This window comes from Eupeodes corollae, chromosome 2, assembly GCF_945859685.1.
Source record: "Eupeodes corollae chromosome 2, idEupCoro1.1, whole genome shotgun sequence".
NCBI classification, from domain to species: domain Eukaryota; kingdom Metazoa; phylum Arthropoda; class Insecta; order Diptera; family Syrphidae; genus Eupeodes; species Eupeodes corollae.
The window spans coordinates 121,675,963-121,691,283 of NC_079148.1; the positions used below are offsets into that span (position 1 = coordinate 121,675,963).

Sequence of the window (15,321 nt, forward strand, 5' to 3'; positions counted from 1 at the left end):
TAGACATATTTTAGCTATAAGCAAAGCATGCTAATTAAAACCACCATTAATCACTAAAAAATTGTATGCTTATCTTAAAACCTTAATGTACACTACGATGACTGTTGTATTTTTTATAGGTGGCAACAAAACGTATTGATTTTCAGGATATCCTTATCGAGAAAGTGCCACATAAAATTACCCGTGGGAAAATCACTCTTTACTTAAGTCGATGGAAACTATGGAAAAAGTTTGTCCCTGACATTTTTTTATTGTAAGGGCAAAGGATAGTTTTAAAGGGAACTGTAACCTTTTAAAAGATATGGGAAAGTCAGTTATTATCATCGGGATCTGCGGAACATGTGCGAGCTGAACGGCCGTGGGACCCGTAATGCTAGTTGCTACAGTCACATTATCTCTTAATTCTTTGATCAATAGTCTTGTACCATTACACATATTGGGAGGGCTTTAATTTTTTAAAAGCATAACAGGCGTACCTATTTCTAAGTTTAGTTCATGAGGTGGCAAGTCAGCAGGAATTGAGATAATTTAAAAATGTCTGTAGGGCACTGTATCTTTAATGTTGCACACGGTGTCAACAGATTTGTAACATTTAGAATCACCTGGTAGTTTTTCAATAGTATTTTTTTTTATCTCATTTACTGAGTCGTTTCTGGGTGACAATATCGCTCTCGAACTGAGCCAATGAGAATTTCTTACTGTAAGATTGTTGATGTCGGGATATATTGTGTCTATAAGAATTTCAAGGCTGTGAACAGTTTAAGCCAATTCAATATCCAACAGTACTTGGGAGCTGTTTGAAATTGGAGTAGTAAACTTTCCGTCTCCTAATTTAAGTATATTTTCTGAGAAATTACCACCGCGGTTATTGCATAAATGTGTTCTCATATTCGTGCGCAAATTGAGAGTTTTAATTGATAGCCACAATGGTGATGATTTGAGGCGCGCTTTAATAACGTCGGCACGTGTACTTTTTGTTGCAATTGGTAGAGTTTGGTGAAAGTCTCATATTGCATGAGTTTCTTATATTTTAATGTGCGGTCCACTGCTTCTACATGAGCGCTATGGCACTCATCCCAAATAATCAACGACGTGTTCTGTAAGAACTTTTTCAGAGGACCATTTTACGAATTGAACATACAGACTGTTGATCTTATGTGAGTCGTTTTCCAATCATTTATTAGGATTGTAGAAATTCCTGACGATGCCACTGCCAGTGCTTTTCTTCCGGATAATTATACTTTGGCAACACCAAATTGGCAAGAAAGGTTTTACCCGTGCCATCGGGCGCACCCAAAAAAAAAATAGTTGACCACTGTTATTTTTCACACTTTCTATATATATTTTCTATAATATTGTCGAACATTTTCTTATGAAAAATGGTGGAATCCTTTTTTTAAATCACAGCTGATTGTACCATTTTGAATCATTTCTTTCTTCGATACATTTTATTTTTTTCTAAATTGAACATTTTAATATTTCATGTGGTTTCAAGGTTCCTAGAAACGAAATCCATTTTTTTAAGAAAAAAATATGTATTCATATTCCAAAATAAGTAAAAAATATTGACTTCAAACAATGTTTCTTAAGATTATAACAATAATAGGAATATAAAGTTAAAATAGGGAGTAAAATGTTTTCGACTGCAAACAACTTACGAAAAGAATATGATTTTTAAATCAATTATATTTTATTTTCAAAATTTTAAAAATGTTAGAAATTTGACTATTTTTTTTTATTTAATTAAAAAACTGAGAAAAAGAGATAAATTGTAGCCCAAAAATCTTTTCGAAAAAGAAAGATATTACTATCAGAATAATTTAATACAACGAAAAATAACATTTTTGTTATCTGGTAAAAATATAAAAAAACCGCTGATAATTGGTAAAATTTCTATACCAATAGCCTATTTTTCGTAAAGTTAGCACCAGAACAACACATTTTTTGTGAAACTACATATACTACAAGTTTGACTTATAACAAAATATGAACACACCTGGCAACATTTTTCAATAAAAATTCATTGCATGGTTTTTGAAATTAAAGGAAATGCAAAACGTATTCACTTTACGGATGATGATAGATAACAAACAAAAGGATGATGTGATTTCAGTGAATTTTTGTTCAATACTAAGGCGAACACACAACTACGTTCACAAAACACATTGGCATTGAGAGAATACCAACGTAAATATAAACATTATGCACCTAGATATAAGTAAAAGATATAATACCTTTATAGCACATATGTATAGTAATTTATGCAAGCACAAGGATAAAAGAAGTTTCCACTTGTATAATTAATCAATTTCAATACTTTGCGACTCAATCGGATGAGATTCTTTAGAAAAATTTAATTACAACATTTCGCGCATAATGCTTATGCCACATAATATACAGTATACACGAAGCAGTAGTAGTTGATGATGATGATAATGATGAACATTATATGCACCTAAGTACGTATGTACAGTTATGACCGACAAATTAGGAACAAAACTTGGTTTTTTTGAAAATATTTGTCTTGCACTTGAGGAAAAGGCAACAAGTTAAAATGTTAACCATATTATCTTTTGAAGTCTGTTTTCTAAAGGCTGGCTAAAAAAATGAAAAACGTAAATTTTGTGTCTTTGAAATTGGACCTTCGTTAACGTTACACTAAACTAATGGTAGGTTTATCCATATTAGAGGCATATTTATGCAATCAACTTTCTATAACGTATGTTTTTGTTGGTGATAAGCGATGTACTACGCGAAGCTCTGTCAGGTAGCGGAGGGATCCAATGGACTTTGACAAACTATTTAAAGCACTTGGATTACGCGGCAGTTATTTGCTTACTCTCTCATAGGATCATGGATCTCCATTAAATGACAACAAGTGCGGAGAGAGAAGCAGAAGGTGTGGGGCTGAAAATTAATTCCGGGAAAACAAAAATTATCAGCCTCAGCCCGACCATCCTCTCAAATAAATATTTTCTCACAACCGGTGGAAAAAGTGGAGAGCTTTTAATACCTTGGAAGTATTGGAAGTAACGTTTCCATCGAAGGCGGAACAGAACAAGACGTCATCTGCCGCACCAGCAAGCAAAAGCGGCGTTCGGTATGCTGTCAAAAATTTGGATGAATAACTCTATGGGTTTAAGAACAAATCTACAACTGTTTCTTACAAATGTCAAATCTGTGCTTCTTTATGGGTGCAGCACTTGGAAGGTTACATAACAAGAAAGTTGCAAACCTTCTTGAATAGATGTCTTCGTTAAATCCTAATTTTTTTCTGGCAAAACCGTATATCAAATGAGGTCTTTCATAGAAGGACAGGTCAGGAACCTATAGAATCTATAATACGAAGACGCAAGTGGCAATTGATTGGACATACGCTTCGAAAAGGTAAAGACTGTATTGCAGGCCAAGCAATGCAGTATAATCCGCTCACACAAGAGTTCAAAAAGAGCTGGACGACCGAGAAGCACATGGCGCAGGACAATCTACGCAGAATCAGCGTAACAAGGCAATCGTTGGAGGGAGCTGAAACACATCTCCGGAAAACGTACACGGTGGAGCGCAGGCGTAGTAGAGGCCCTATGCCCCTTAAGGGGTTCCCAACGGACTCAACAGGTCTGAGGATATAAGTAAGTAACTTTCTATAGTATAAGTCGTTTATACTACTTTTGCCAAATTATTTCATCAAAAACACACAGGGTGATTCCAGTCACCAAACAATTAAAATTCAACGGCGAACATTTTTCAATTTCATCCCAAAAAGAGGCTGGGATGCGACCCACACTGATAACTCATCGTCGATTTGTCTTGCTTAAAAGGTTTGTAGGTTTTCGTGTTGATGAACAAGTTCGACTTCAAAATCTATTTTTGTTAACGAGATTTTTAGTCGAAAACACATTTTTACCAATCGAGAACCGAATATCAGTTTTTACGAAATTTGCTCCCGTTTTATGTAAAATTCTTTACGAACCAAAAATCTAACGAACCAATAATATTCTTACGACGTGATAGTTTTATTTAAGTTTACTAAAAAAGAAACTTAAAATTAAAATTAAAAAATGTTTCGATTATTGTGGCCATAGCTGTGTGTAGATATTATAGGTTGGGTTGAAACCATGCACAGTACAAACTTATATTTGTATCCTTGGGATTCAGGCTAAATGGACTTATCGTTGAGGTTTTATTGAAAGGATATAATGCAAGTGTATTAAATGCAATATATCTGCATATTATGCGATACACCTTTATTAACGCCAAGTGCAGATTTTTAATATAAAAGAAGACTTCTTCTTCAAAAAAAACCCTCAATCCCTGCTCCAGTGCATAAGGATAACTATATTGCATTGGTATGTATAAAATATATATTATGCAAGGATGCGGGATGTTTGTGTGAGTGTGTATGGCATCATTAAACCGCCACTAGTGGTGTTTATTAAATAAAATAAATTTTAAGGACTTTTGCAATGGAGAAGATATGAAAAGTTGGTATTTCTAGGTTGTACATACATATACAGCTGAGCGTGTATATACATATATATATTTTTATGTAGTTTATGGTTAAGAGAAAAGTTGCCACAGGATGTTTAAAATTAATATATTTATGTATATACTTATTCATATCTGCTTACGTCTGGTGTTTTTCGGGTTATTATGGAAAAATGAAATCATTAAATTGAATCGATATCACGAAAGTAAACCACAACACAACACAACGCTATAACCGATCTATAAACGTATAATTTATAATGTAAGAGTTTTTGTGTTTTCTGATGCCAAGAGCGTTATAAGTTTATATTCGTAGCATTTTAAAAAAAATAATGTTTAATGGGGAACTCCCATTGTTGCACTTTTAGAAAATTTCAGGTGGAAATATACATCAGTAGAACTTAAGACTCTCGCAGAGTTTCAAAGAACTTTTATATAAACAGTTTCATTTAAATGGTTCATTATTTGGGCGGCAAGTGTCATCTTTTAACATTAGAAAATAAAATAGGGGCGATGTAATGATAACTGATAACTTTGCAGTTTAAGCACTTTTTGTGAAGGTATTCGGGATAATAAATGTATGTAGGGTGGCATTATTGTAAGAGTTTAATTGTGTGTGTGAAAAAATGTCAATTGGCTTTTTTAAATTGTATCGAATGTTAACAACAATGTTTTGTATAAAATACAAAAACTGTCTGAGTCAATACCCTTTCTTAAGATTTTTGAGTAGAAATCAATTTTTTAGAGTTTTTTGTAGATTTTTTACTTCCCATAGGAAGTTATTGTAATTGGTCTAAGCTGTCGATCTGACCATTTTGACATTTCTCGACGTTTCAAGTTCTCTAGAGTCAAAATAAAAGATTTTTAGAGAGATGTCTGTGCGAATGAAAATATTTGTCATTCGAAAATTTTACGAACAAAAAATAAATTTATATCTTTAACATCTGGTAAGATTTTGAAAAAAAATCGAATTGACAGTTTTTTAACACAAAAATATATAAAAGTTGGTAAAAATTTACTTTCGACTCAAATTTATTTTTAAAATTTAAAAATATTAGCTTTAGACTATTTTTATCTCACAGAAAATATTGTTTTCGACATTGAGTAATTTTTTTATAAAAATCCAAAAGTCATTTTTTTTCGTACAAAATTAAAATCTACAAGAAGTAGTACTTTAAATTGATAAGCATTGGTTTTCGACTAAAAATCTCGTTAACTTAAATAGATTATAAAATCAAACTATTTATCATATGTATACATTTTAAAATGTTTTAGAATAGTTAAAGTGCCAACTTTTATAACGCGAAAACTTACACACCTTTTTAGCAAGACAAATCGACAGACCGGATGGGAATATCAATATAAAAACTGTCAATAGGAAATATTCTTGAAATTTATCAAAGATTGAGGGCTTCTTCGTCTAAAATTTAATTGACAACATACAAAACAGCATTCGCGACTTAAATTAAACGTCTGTCAGTTAAAAATTCGTTTTTGAGAGTGAAACGCTTTTTAACTTTAGCACATTTTAAGAAATTACCTCTAAAATACAATTGATAAAATACTATGAAATTTTCCCAACTTATAAAGCGATATTTTTTGGTTTGTTTTGGTTAAAAGTTATACTAGATAAACTTTTTTTTTTTTGTGATTGAAAACATTAAATTAATGTATAGGGTTCTTCAATTCTTCAAAGGCAGGTAGATATTGTGTGAAGATATCGTGGCGTTTGCTGTGTGACACGTAGTACCGTCCTGCTTAAACCGCATGTCGTTTAGGTCCATATGGTTCAATTTGGGCCATAAGAAATTATTTATTATCGTTATGTAGCACTCCCTGTTGACGGTGACGTAGTTTTCAAAAAGGTATGGACCATTTACGCCGCCGTAGTGCTGGCTCAAAAACCACACCAAACGATAACTTTTTAACGATACATTATCACCTGGTTCTACTGGGTTACCTGGGATCCTTTTCCAAATGATTCGAAGCCAAGTTAGCAAACAAACGGCGTTATCTTTGGTCATGAGCTTTGAGTTCCTGGGTCAGTTGGAACTTGTACGGGGGTAGGCCCCAGTTCCGACGCAACATTCGGCAAGTTGAAATCAGCGAAAGGCCAAGTTTTTGTGTACGGCGACGAAAAGACTGCCTCGGGTTCTGTTGTACACTTTCACGGACCGCGGAGATGTTCTCTGCGAGTCTTGCGTTCCTTGAACGTACGGGTGTTGGCTGATTTTTTAATGAACCGGTCGTCTCAAATTTAGCCATCGTTGAAGAGTCGACTGTGAAGGGCTACCACGTCTTCCGTTAAATGGGCGCAATGCTTGCAACGTTTGCGTTTACGAACACTCATTTTGTTAGTAAACTTTGTCATTTGAACGTGCTGTTCAATCGTGTAACTTGTCTTTTTAAAAAGCACCATTAACACTTGTTAATTTAATCGCGACTGGTTTAGATATTGCTATTGCGTCTTTCAGGAGCATACGGGCATCCACTCGTTTCGGCGACGTTTACGGTCTTGAAAAGCACCTTCTTTGTCGGTTAAATAATTGTTAAACCAGTTTACGGTCTTGAAAAACACCTTCTTTGTCGGTTATATAATTGTAAAACCAGTTACTAAAACTAAAGCCGTTTTTCAAAAACGCGAAATAGACAGATTGAATTTTCTTTAATGTTCTTATTTTTTTTAATTATTTTAGTATAACTTATTTGTTTTAATTTCATCTTATAGTTTTAAAATTATATAACCCCGGATTTAGAAACGACCCAAACGTTTTTTTGAAGAATATTGTTGCGAAAAACGTTTATTTTCATCAACACTGTGCTACGTGCCACAAAAGCACCGAAAAAGGATATTCTTCAAAAAATGTTTCCTGACCGTATTATTTTTCGTAAAATTGATTATAATTGACCACCGAGACTATGATTTTGCGATTAATCATCTGTTGGGCCCACTTGAAAGATTACCAATGCTCCAAAATTGATTCAAGACTTAATGATAAAATTCATAAAGTTGAAAAGGACTTACATCCTAAAATGTATAAGTTGGTCATGGAAAATGTCATGAAAAAGAAATAATATCGTATTTGATTGTTAATGGTATATCCTTTTCTTTACAATGCAATGTCACAAACTTCTATTAGTTTCTCTTAAAGATGAAGTCGTTGTTTTTCATATCAAAACAAAACCTTCTATTTATTTGAGGCAGGAGAAAGAGCTATTAGAATTTTTAAAATTAAGTAGGGTGTGACTTTGATGTTTATTTGTTTATACATGAAAATAGATTTCTTTTACTTTTTAAAAGAAAAGATGTTGATGCTTTATTTTTATAAACCTCCAAAGTAATTATCTTATGGTTAAATATTATCAAAATACTAAATAATTCTAAAAACAACAAAATTATGTGTTCTTTGATATTAAACATTTACGAATATGCGTTAAAAATTTGAATTGCAAATTCATCTTGATAAAAATTATGTGGGATAAATTCAGAGAGAAGTATTCGTAGGTGTATAGGGAAAGACTTTAACAAAAAAAGAACCCTTTGAAAAATTTAAGGTATAAATACTCTATGTGAACCCTTACCTAGTACCATTAATTTGTATATTTTCATCTTAAGTAAACGTCTTAATCGTCTTCTTAAGTATTAATCTCTTCCTCCATTTAATCGAAAAGTTAAAAGAAAGTTTATAAAATGTGTTCAATTTCGAAAGCAAAATTATTATTTACTCTACCTTATTTGGTTACATTGATGTTCTTAATAATCAATACACCATCTTGTGAGGGTTCTGAGAAATTTTGTGGTCAAAAGCTTAATCAAGCTTTGAGTGTTATTTGTGATGGTAGTTATCCAAATATTCCAGTGAAAAAATCAAGTGAGTTTTTTTAAAATATAACTTTATTATTTATTTATTAAACAACTAACAAATTTAATTTTTTATAATCTTATAGTTGCACCAGAAGAAGACTACAAAAGTGATTTTGAAGATGATTTTATTAATGCCTTAGAATATTCACCATTTATGTCGAAGCAACTATTAGAAACATTGACAAAAACCCGCCGAAGGAGATTAGGAATTGCTGACGAATGTTGCAAGAAGGCTTGTACCATGGATGAACTCAAAACTTACTGCCGTCCTAAGTTTAATTTCAGATTAAATTAATTTTTAAAGTGAATAGACTTAAGTTTGACATAAAAAAAAGTTCAATATTTAACTAAAATGATAATTCCGATTTTATGTACTAAAAATATAAATGTATAACAAATGTGTGTGATTTTAATCGCAAGTCAAAAGATTATCGGGAAGCTTATGAACTGTATTTTGATAATTTAATTCGAGTTTCGCAATAAACTAATATCCCCATATAATAGTTCTTTTCAATGAAACTACAAAATGCTCTTTCAAAAGTGTATTGAATCTCCTATACAGCATTATATTAATACATTCTAATATTTTAATCTCAATTTTCTATGCTATTTAAGAGAAGTATGTTACATAGAAACGCACCCGTAATAATGTTGCAAAATAAAATTTCTAGACTTCTTTAGAGCTGGTTATCACAAAATCAAAAAATTTGAGTTTCTCGGTATCGTATCGGTCTGGTTTAACTGAGGCTCTCGTCCGAATCTCGATATTTGTATCGGTCTCGGGGCTTTTCTCGTGTGAATAGTTTAACAAATTTGGTTTTTAGTATTTGACTAGTTCTCAGGTTTTAAATTTTGATTTTAAGTGGTTTTTGTATTTAGCTACTGACTTGCTTTTACAAACTTTACTTCTTTCTCAAAAAATGTTAGTTTTTTATCAAGAGGTTTAAGGAATTTATACACGATTTTATATTTTTACATAGTTATTAAATAACCAACGTTAACAACAAATTTTAAATAAAAGGTGTTTTTTGCGCTAAGACTTTAAACCCTACCGAAAAAAATAAAGTTATGGACGAGATTGGTAAGATTCTCTCTTTGAAATAGAATCTCGTCTATGTATCGACTTAATTTCACGAGACTATATAGATATCGATTTTCTCTTCCGTGGCCAGCTCTATACCTTTTCGATTTGAATTATATTTTGTTATATCCTTTTGGTCCTTACCTACCAACTCTCAATTCAAAGAGTTAGGATTTGCATATAATTCGACTGTATCAAAAGTTCGCATGTGTATTTAGTGGTATCTAGTGGTAGTTGTTAGGTTATAGTAATTTATTAGAATTGTATTCTTAGAAAATGCCCATGATATCAACTCTGGCGACAACCAACGCAGTCCTCTCATTTTGAACTTATTGAATTAAATTGGGGACAATGAAAGGATGCTACTAAAGGTTCAGTGGTTGCATATTTGGAGATTGAAGAATCCAGTAGTGGATTGATAATTTTTAACTAATAAAACGGTTAAGGAGCAAATAAAATCATCAATTGTAGAATGTGAAATGTTGACAATTATCTACGTTTTAAGTTTTCAGAACGAACTGAGTTATCGTTTTTTGAACATTTCGGTTGGTTGCAAAAATCTTTGGAACTAGAAATTGTATAGATTACACAGAATTGTTGCAAAACTTGATTGACAAAAAATATCAAACTCTAAATTTTTAAGAACATAAACTGGTATCATCTTTACAAACAAAATAAGATGCACCGATGAGCTAAGAGTGTTGAAGAAAAAAAATAATAGGATATAATATGGTGGCCTCTTTTCTTCAATTCAAACTGTCTTAACTGAAATGCAAACCTAGTGAACGTCGCAAAGTTTGTTACATAATGTTTTTATAACGTTTTAATCACAACTTTCTAAATTAATACTTTAGAAAATATACGGTTTAAGACTAGCTCGAAGAAAGCTTCAAGAGCAACAAATTATAGCTTTTCTTCAAAAAGATTCAAAACATAGGTATGTTATTAAATTGAGCTTCAAACATATTTCAGGAAATTTGATTCTCTTTAACTTGGCGTCCGGTGAAGGTCTGAATACTGATTTTCTAATGCAAGACAAAATAACGTCTTTTTGCTGCATAAACAAAACTATAGTTTTTTAAAGTTCTGAATTCGAATCTCGACTTCAAATTGGTTTATGTTTATTCAGGCATAAACAATTTTAAAAAAGAGGCTGTGATGCTACATACACTGATAACTTCCCATCCCGTCAGTCGATTTTTCTGGCATAAAATTTTGTATCTTCAAAAGTCCCATAGAAAGGCAATAAAAATAGCTACAATTTATCTTCTTTGAAGACTTGTAGCAACTATATAATTCACAGTAGCTCTATGTAGCTCGGATTATATGGAGTCTCGATTTATTCCAGAAAATATGCACCAAGACAAGGTGTAATGGTCATCTTCTGATGAGCCCAACCATTACATCGGGCGAAACGCATATATGAACACCTACGCTGGTTTATTTTTATTTTCATTTTCATGATTTTAAACAAAACAATATTTTATGTGAGATAAAACTAGCTGGAAGCCAAAATCTTAAATCTTTGAAAATATATTTGAGTCGAAAGTAAATTTTTACCAAGTTTTAGTATTTTTTTTAGTGTTTTATTTTTTGTAAAAACTTGTCACTTCAATTTTTCTCATAATTTTACCAAATGTTGAAAACAATATTTCATATAAAATAAAATAATGTTGAAAAAATGATCTAAAATTGTTGAAAAGATATTTGAGTCGAAAATCAATTCTTACCAACTTTTAGTAATGTGTTTTTTAGGTTTTTATTTTTATAAAAAAAAAATGTCATTTCGATTTTTCTCAAAATTTTACAAGATGTCAAAATCTTTATACTTCCATGCAAAAAATTGTTTCGGAGATAAAATTATTGTTTGTTCATAAAATATTCGGTATGACAAATATTTGTTTTCAGTTTTTTGATTTATAAAAAAATCGTTAATTGGATTTTTTTCAAAAATATACTAGTTTGGTATCACATTACAGTTTAAAATTTAAAATTTAATTCAAGTCTCTAGCGTTACTGGTTCGTGAAATATTTTGGGTTAACTACATTTTTTTTTAATTGCTGTAGTAAAAATCACTCAATTTTTTTAAAAAGTCCTGTCTGCATTTTTATCTGTATGACAAAATTTATTTGAAGTTAATATCTCTACTGGTTCTAGAAATATGGACCACGAAAAAGTTTTTCGAACGTACGGACGTACCTACGCACGCACAGACATCTTTCTTAAAAATGTTTAATTTCGACTCTAGGGACCTTAAAACGTCGAGAAATGTCAAAATGACCCATTGGAAGTAAATAATAAACAAATATTTTTTAAAAATAAGTTAGATACTACACATTTTTGAATAGGATATCGAAGGAAGGGATTTTGGATTTAGAAAATCATTTGAATTCACAAAGCCTAAAAAAGCTTACATTGTTGACCAGTTGGAGCTATAACTTCAGAAATAATGCTTGAGATTGGAAATTGGTTCTGGAAATTGCGAAACATTTATTTTGACTTTGTTTTTTTTTAGAAGCAATAATTATATCAATTATAGAAACGATCAAATTTAAGGATATTGAGCAACTTTGTGATACTTTGGATAGAAAAGACAAACATATAGTATTGTCCTTAATTTTTCTACCTTAAAGTATCCATAGGAAAACCAGTCCGATTTCTTTTTCTTAGTATCCGAACGTTTCAAAATTATTATCAATTTCATTTCTTTCTTATCACTTTTGTACTGTACTGAACTTATTTCGGAGGTGTATTTTTAAATCTTAAAATAAAGGTACGATTTTAAAGAGGTGTCAACAGTGCGTTGAAAACTAGGGCCTTGTGACTTACAAATTTCAACCATTTCTGGGTGCGAGTTATGTTGTCATTGACAGTTTTAAACCGATTCCAAAAGGCATATTTAAGAAAGTAGTTTTCATGGGAACTCTTCGAGGACTTCTTAATTTCCATCAGTGCCCATAAGAAAACTTTAGCTGGCTAAGGCAGGGTTTGAACCCAATACCTTTGGAATGACAGTTCAACGCACTAACCATCATGCCACGAATACTAATGTGTTCAAAATGTGCGAACCAGAAAAGAAAAGAGAATGCAAGATTTAAGAACAGCTAAAAGTAAGGACTTCAAATAAATGCATGGTCGCAAATAGTTACAACAAAATGATTATAAAAATATATAAAATATTGCATTCGTTTTCCTTCTGTTTGTATTATACATTGTTTGAAATCCAACAATATAAGGATTTACATATGAATTGTTTCCTTTAAAAAGGAATTACTTACTTAGAAACCCATTCAAACTATAATTCTTCAATCCAGGCATGGCCTTAACATCGCTAACCTATTTAGTCCTTTCCTGGAATGACACACAGCTAGGCTAGTTTTCCTCTGTGCATCGTGCAGAAAATATTATTACTCGTATACAAATAAATGCGAAAGTTTTCATAGTTTCATTTTAATATTTAAGCAAAATTTTATTACAAACACGAATCGACCGACGGATTGGCGTCCACGTACCTTTTCCGGTGATATAAGTTGGTCTATTTTTATTTTTGTTGCATACCTATAATGTGCTTTGGAGGTATAGACGATACCTTTTTTATGTTTATATGCAAACAAATTCGAATTTACAAAGCAGATATAAGTTTGGATTTAATATGAAACCTGATATCTTATTCTGTGCGTGTTTTGTGTCATTTTATGAATTTGATATAATAAAAGTTGTTAGGGTTTCAGGATGTTACTTGATCCTTATGCCATCGGTATTATGTGTTTGAATTTAAATTCATATAAATTTTATTTTTGAAGCTCTTATTGGGTAAGAAAAAAAAAACATCAGTGACTAGAAGCCATAAATTATTTTCAACTTCTACCTAGATAGATGAATAATATTTTATGTGTAGAAAAAAACTTAAACAATACCTTCTAAGCTGTTCAGGACCTTTATCCTACAAGAAAAAACATATGGATTCAAAGGTCTTGAGTATCGGTATTGTATAAGAAGTTTTTCGGAAAACAGTCTGTTTCAAAGACGATTCCTAGAATAGATTCAAAAAGAAACAAATATTTTGACAAGTTAAAACTTATAACACTGTTAGGAGCAAGAAGTATGAGCTCGAAACGTCATATAAAGCATATTCTATGGTTAGCAAAACTGTGCCAACGCACTAAGCTTGGGTTTATAGAAGGTGCTTTGCTTTACTGATGTTACCATTAGTTATACTTATCATTGATATTATTGTTACAACAAACCAAAGATATAATTTCAATTTAAAGCCTGAATCAGCGCCAGCGGTTCAAGTCATCACGATTGAATTTGAGTAGATCTGGTAAAATCCAAAACTTATACTTTTCCCTTGGATTTCTAAAGACATCTCCGACTAATTGCTACTCTTAATATTGCCCCATTTTCCAAGTGAAATTTAGTTGATAACTTACAAAATTCCAAGTTTAAAACCATGACTTGAAAGAAGAATCTAATTAAGAGGCCTCATCTTTAAAAAACTACTTTTAACCGAACTTTTAAGAAAACAATGACAATAATAGCAATTACGGTATAAAATATTATTTTGGTCACTATTTTCACGACCATAATTAAGTCCGATCGGAGAAATAGTTCAAAAATAGAATAATAATATTTACCTCTTGTCTGGTTTTTCTCTCCATATAACTTAACACTTAGTCATATTTTATCCAACTTAATTGGCTACTTAAGAAAAAGAATACACAGACAGAGGTCAAAAACAAGAATAGAAGATGAAATCAAATAAAATTAAAGGTACCTATAAGAAAACCAAGAAATTATATCTCGCAAAGATTATTATGAACACTTTCAGGACAAATTAAATCCCACTTGGTATTTGCCAACCTCTTATACTCCTTATACTTTGGCTACAGCTCATCTCCGATGTTCGATCCTTTGATTGGAAATTTTCAAAATGAAAATCCTCTCAACTCATCTTCTAAGGGAAAATATAGATTTCAAACGATTATGGCACTTGGTCATGTGTTAGTGTTCAGAATCAGCGATGGCGAGCGATGATGCTGATGGTATTGGTGTGCAATAGAAAGAAATGAAAATAAAAGAAAAAAAAAAACAAATCCCGACTTGGGTACAAAAGTGAAAAGGATGAAGTGCTCTTCATCTTCAAGGATTATTATCCTAGCCATCATCCATCGTCTTTATTTTTCTCATTATTTTCTTCTCGCCTCCTTGTCAACTCAAGAGATATTCTACTACTTGCTTATGGACCGATTGATATATGAGGGGGAGGAGCATATTATGTGAGGCTAGGAGGCTAGGACGAAGTCCTTATAGAGCAAATCAGTAGGAGCGTAATTTTAGATCAATCTATAAAATTCTTAATGAGTTGGCAGATTTTATGAAAAAAGATTTCGAAATACAACCAAAAATAAAACTGAAAGAAAATAATTATTAATATCTCCTCTTTTCTTCATCATAATATCGGCAAATTGCAATCGTATGATGGTGTGCTTGCTGCCTCTGGATGATGATGTCGATGATGATGTTGGCTCTGTTGATGATGCCACAGTGACAACAGCACTTAATCCTTAAACCCCAATAAGATAAAGCGAAGAGGGTGGGAGAGATTGGTATAGGATTTAGGTACAACCGCCCAACGCGACGACGACGACGAGAGTAGAGTGTATCCTGTTCCTGTATCCTGTCTGACGCTTGTGGCTGGGAGAGTGTTTAGAGCGAATGAATATACATAATATAGGATGCCATTCATGGATTATTGATCCGGGAAATATAATCGGCAACAATATAGAGACAAACGTGTTGGTTTTTAATAATAATTGCGCCTAACAGTATGTGCTATGCATGTGTTGTATCGATGAGAGATTTAGTAGATAGGAAGGTATTTTGTTT

The 15,321-nt window shown here is 31.9% G+C and overlaps 2 protein-coding genes across 5 annotated transcripts in view; one reads left to right on the forward strand and one right to left on the reverse strand.

The window, feature by feature from the left end:
• Positions 1 to 15,321, reverse strand: part of LOC129946661 (uncharacterized) — a 413,134-nt gene that overhangs the window by 123,643 nt on the left and 274,170 nt on the right. The window lies entirely within an intron of this gene.
• LOC129946663 (probable insulin-like peptide 3) lies at positions 8,085 to 8,859 on the forward strand. Its single transcript, XM_056056921.1, has 2 exons — positions 8,085 to 8,357; positions 8,434 to 8,859. The coding sequence occupies exons 1-2, from the start codon at positions 8,177 to 8,179 to the stop codon at positions 8,643 to 8,645; spliced, it is 393 nt and encodes a 130-aa protein (XP_055912896.1). The 5' UTR covers positions 8,085 to 8,176; the 3' UTR covers positions 8,646 to 8,859.

Coding starts and splice junctions, on each gene's coding strand:
- LOC129946663 (XM_056056921.1), top strand. CDS start 8,177: ATGTGTTCAATTTCGAAAGCAAAATTATTATTTACTCTACCTTATTTG. Junction 8,358..8,433: donor TATTCCAGTGAAAAAATCAA/GTGAGTTTTTTT, acceptor ATAATCTTATAG/TTGCACCAGAAGAAGACTAC.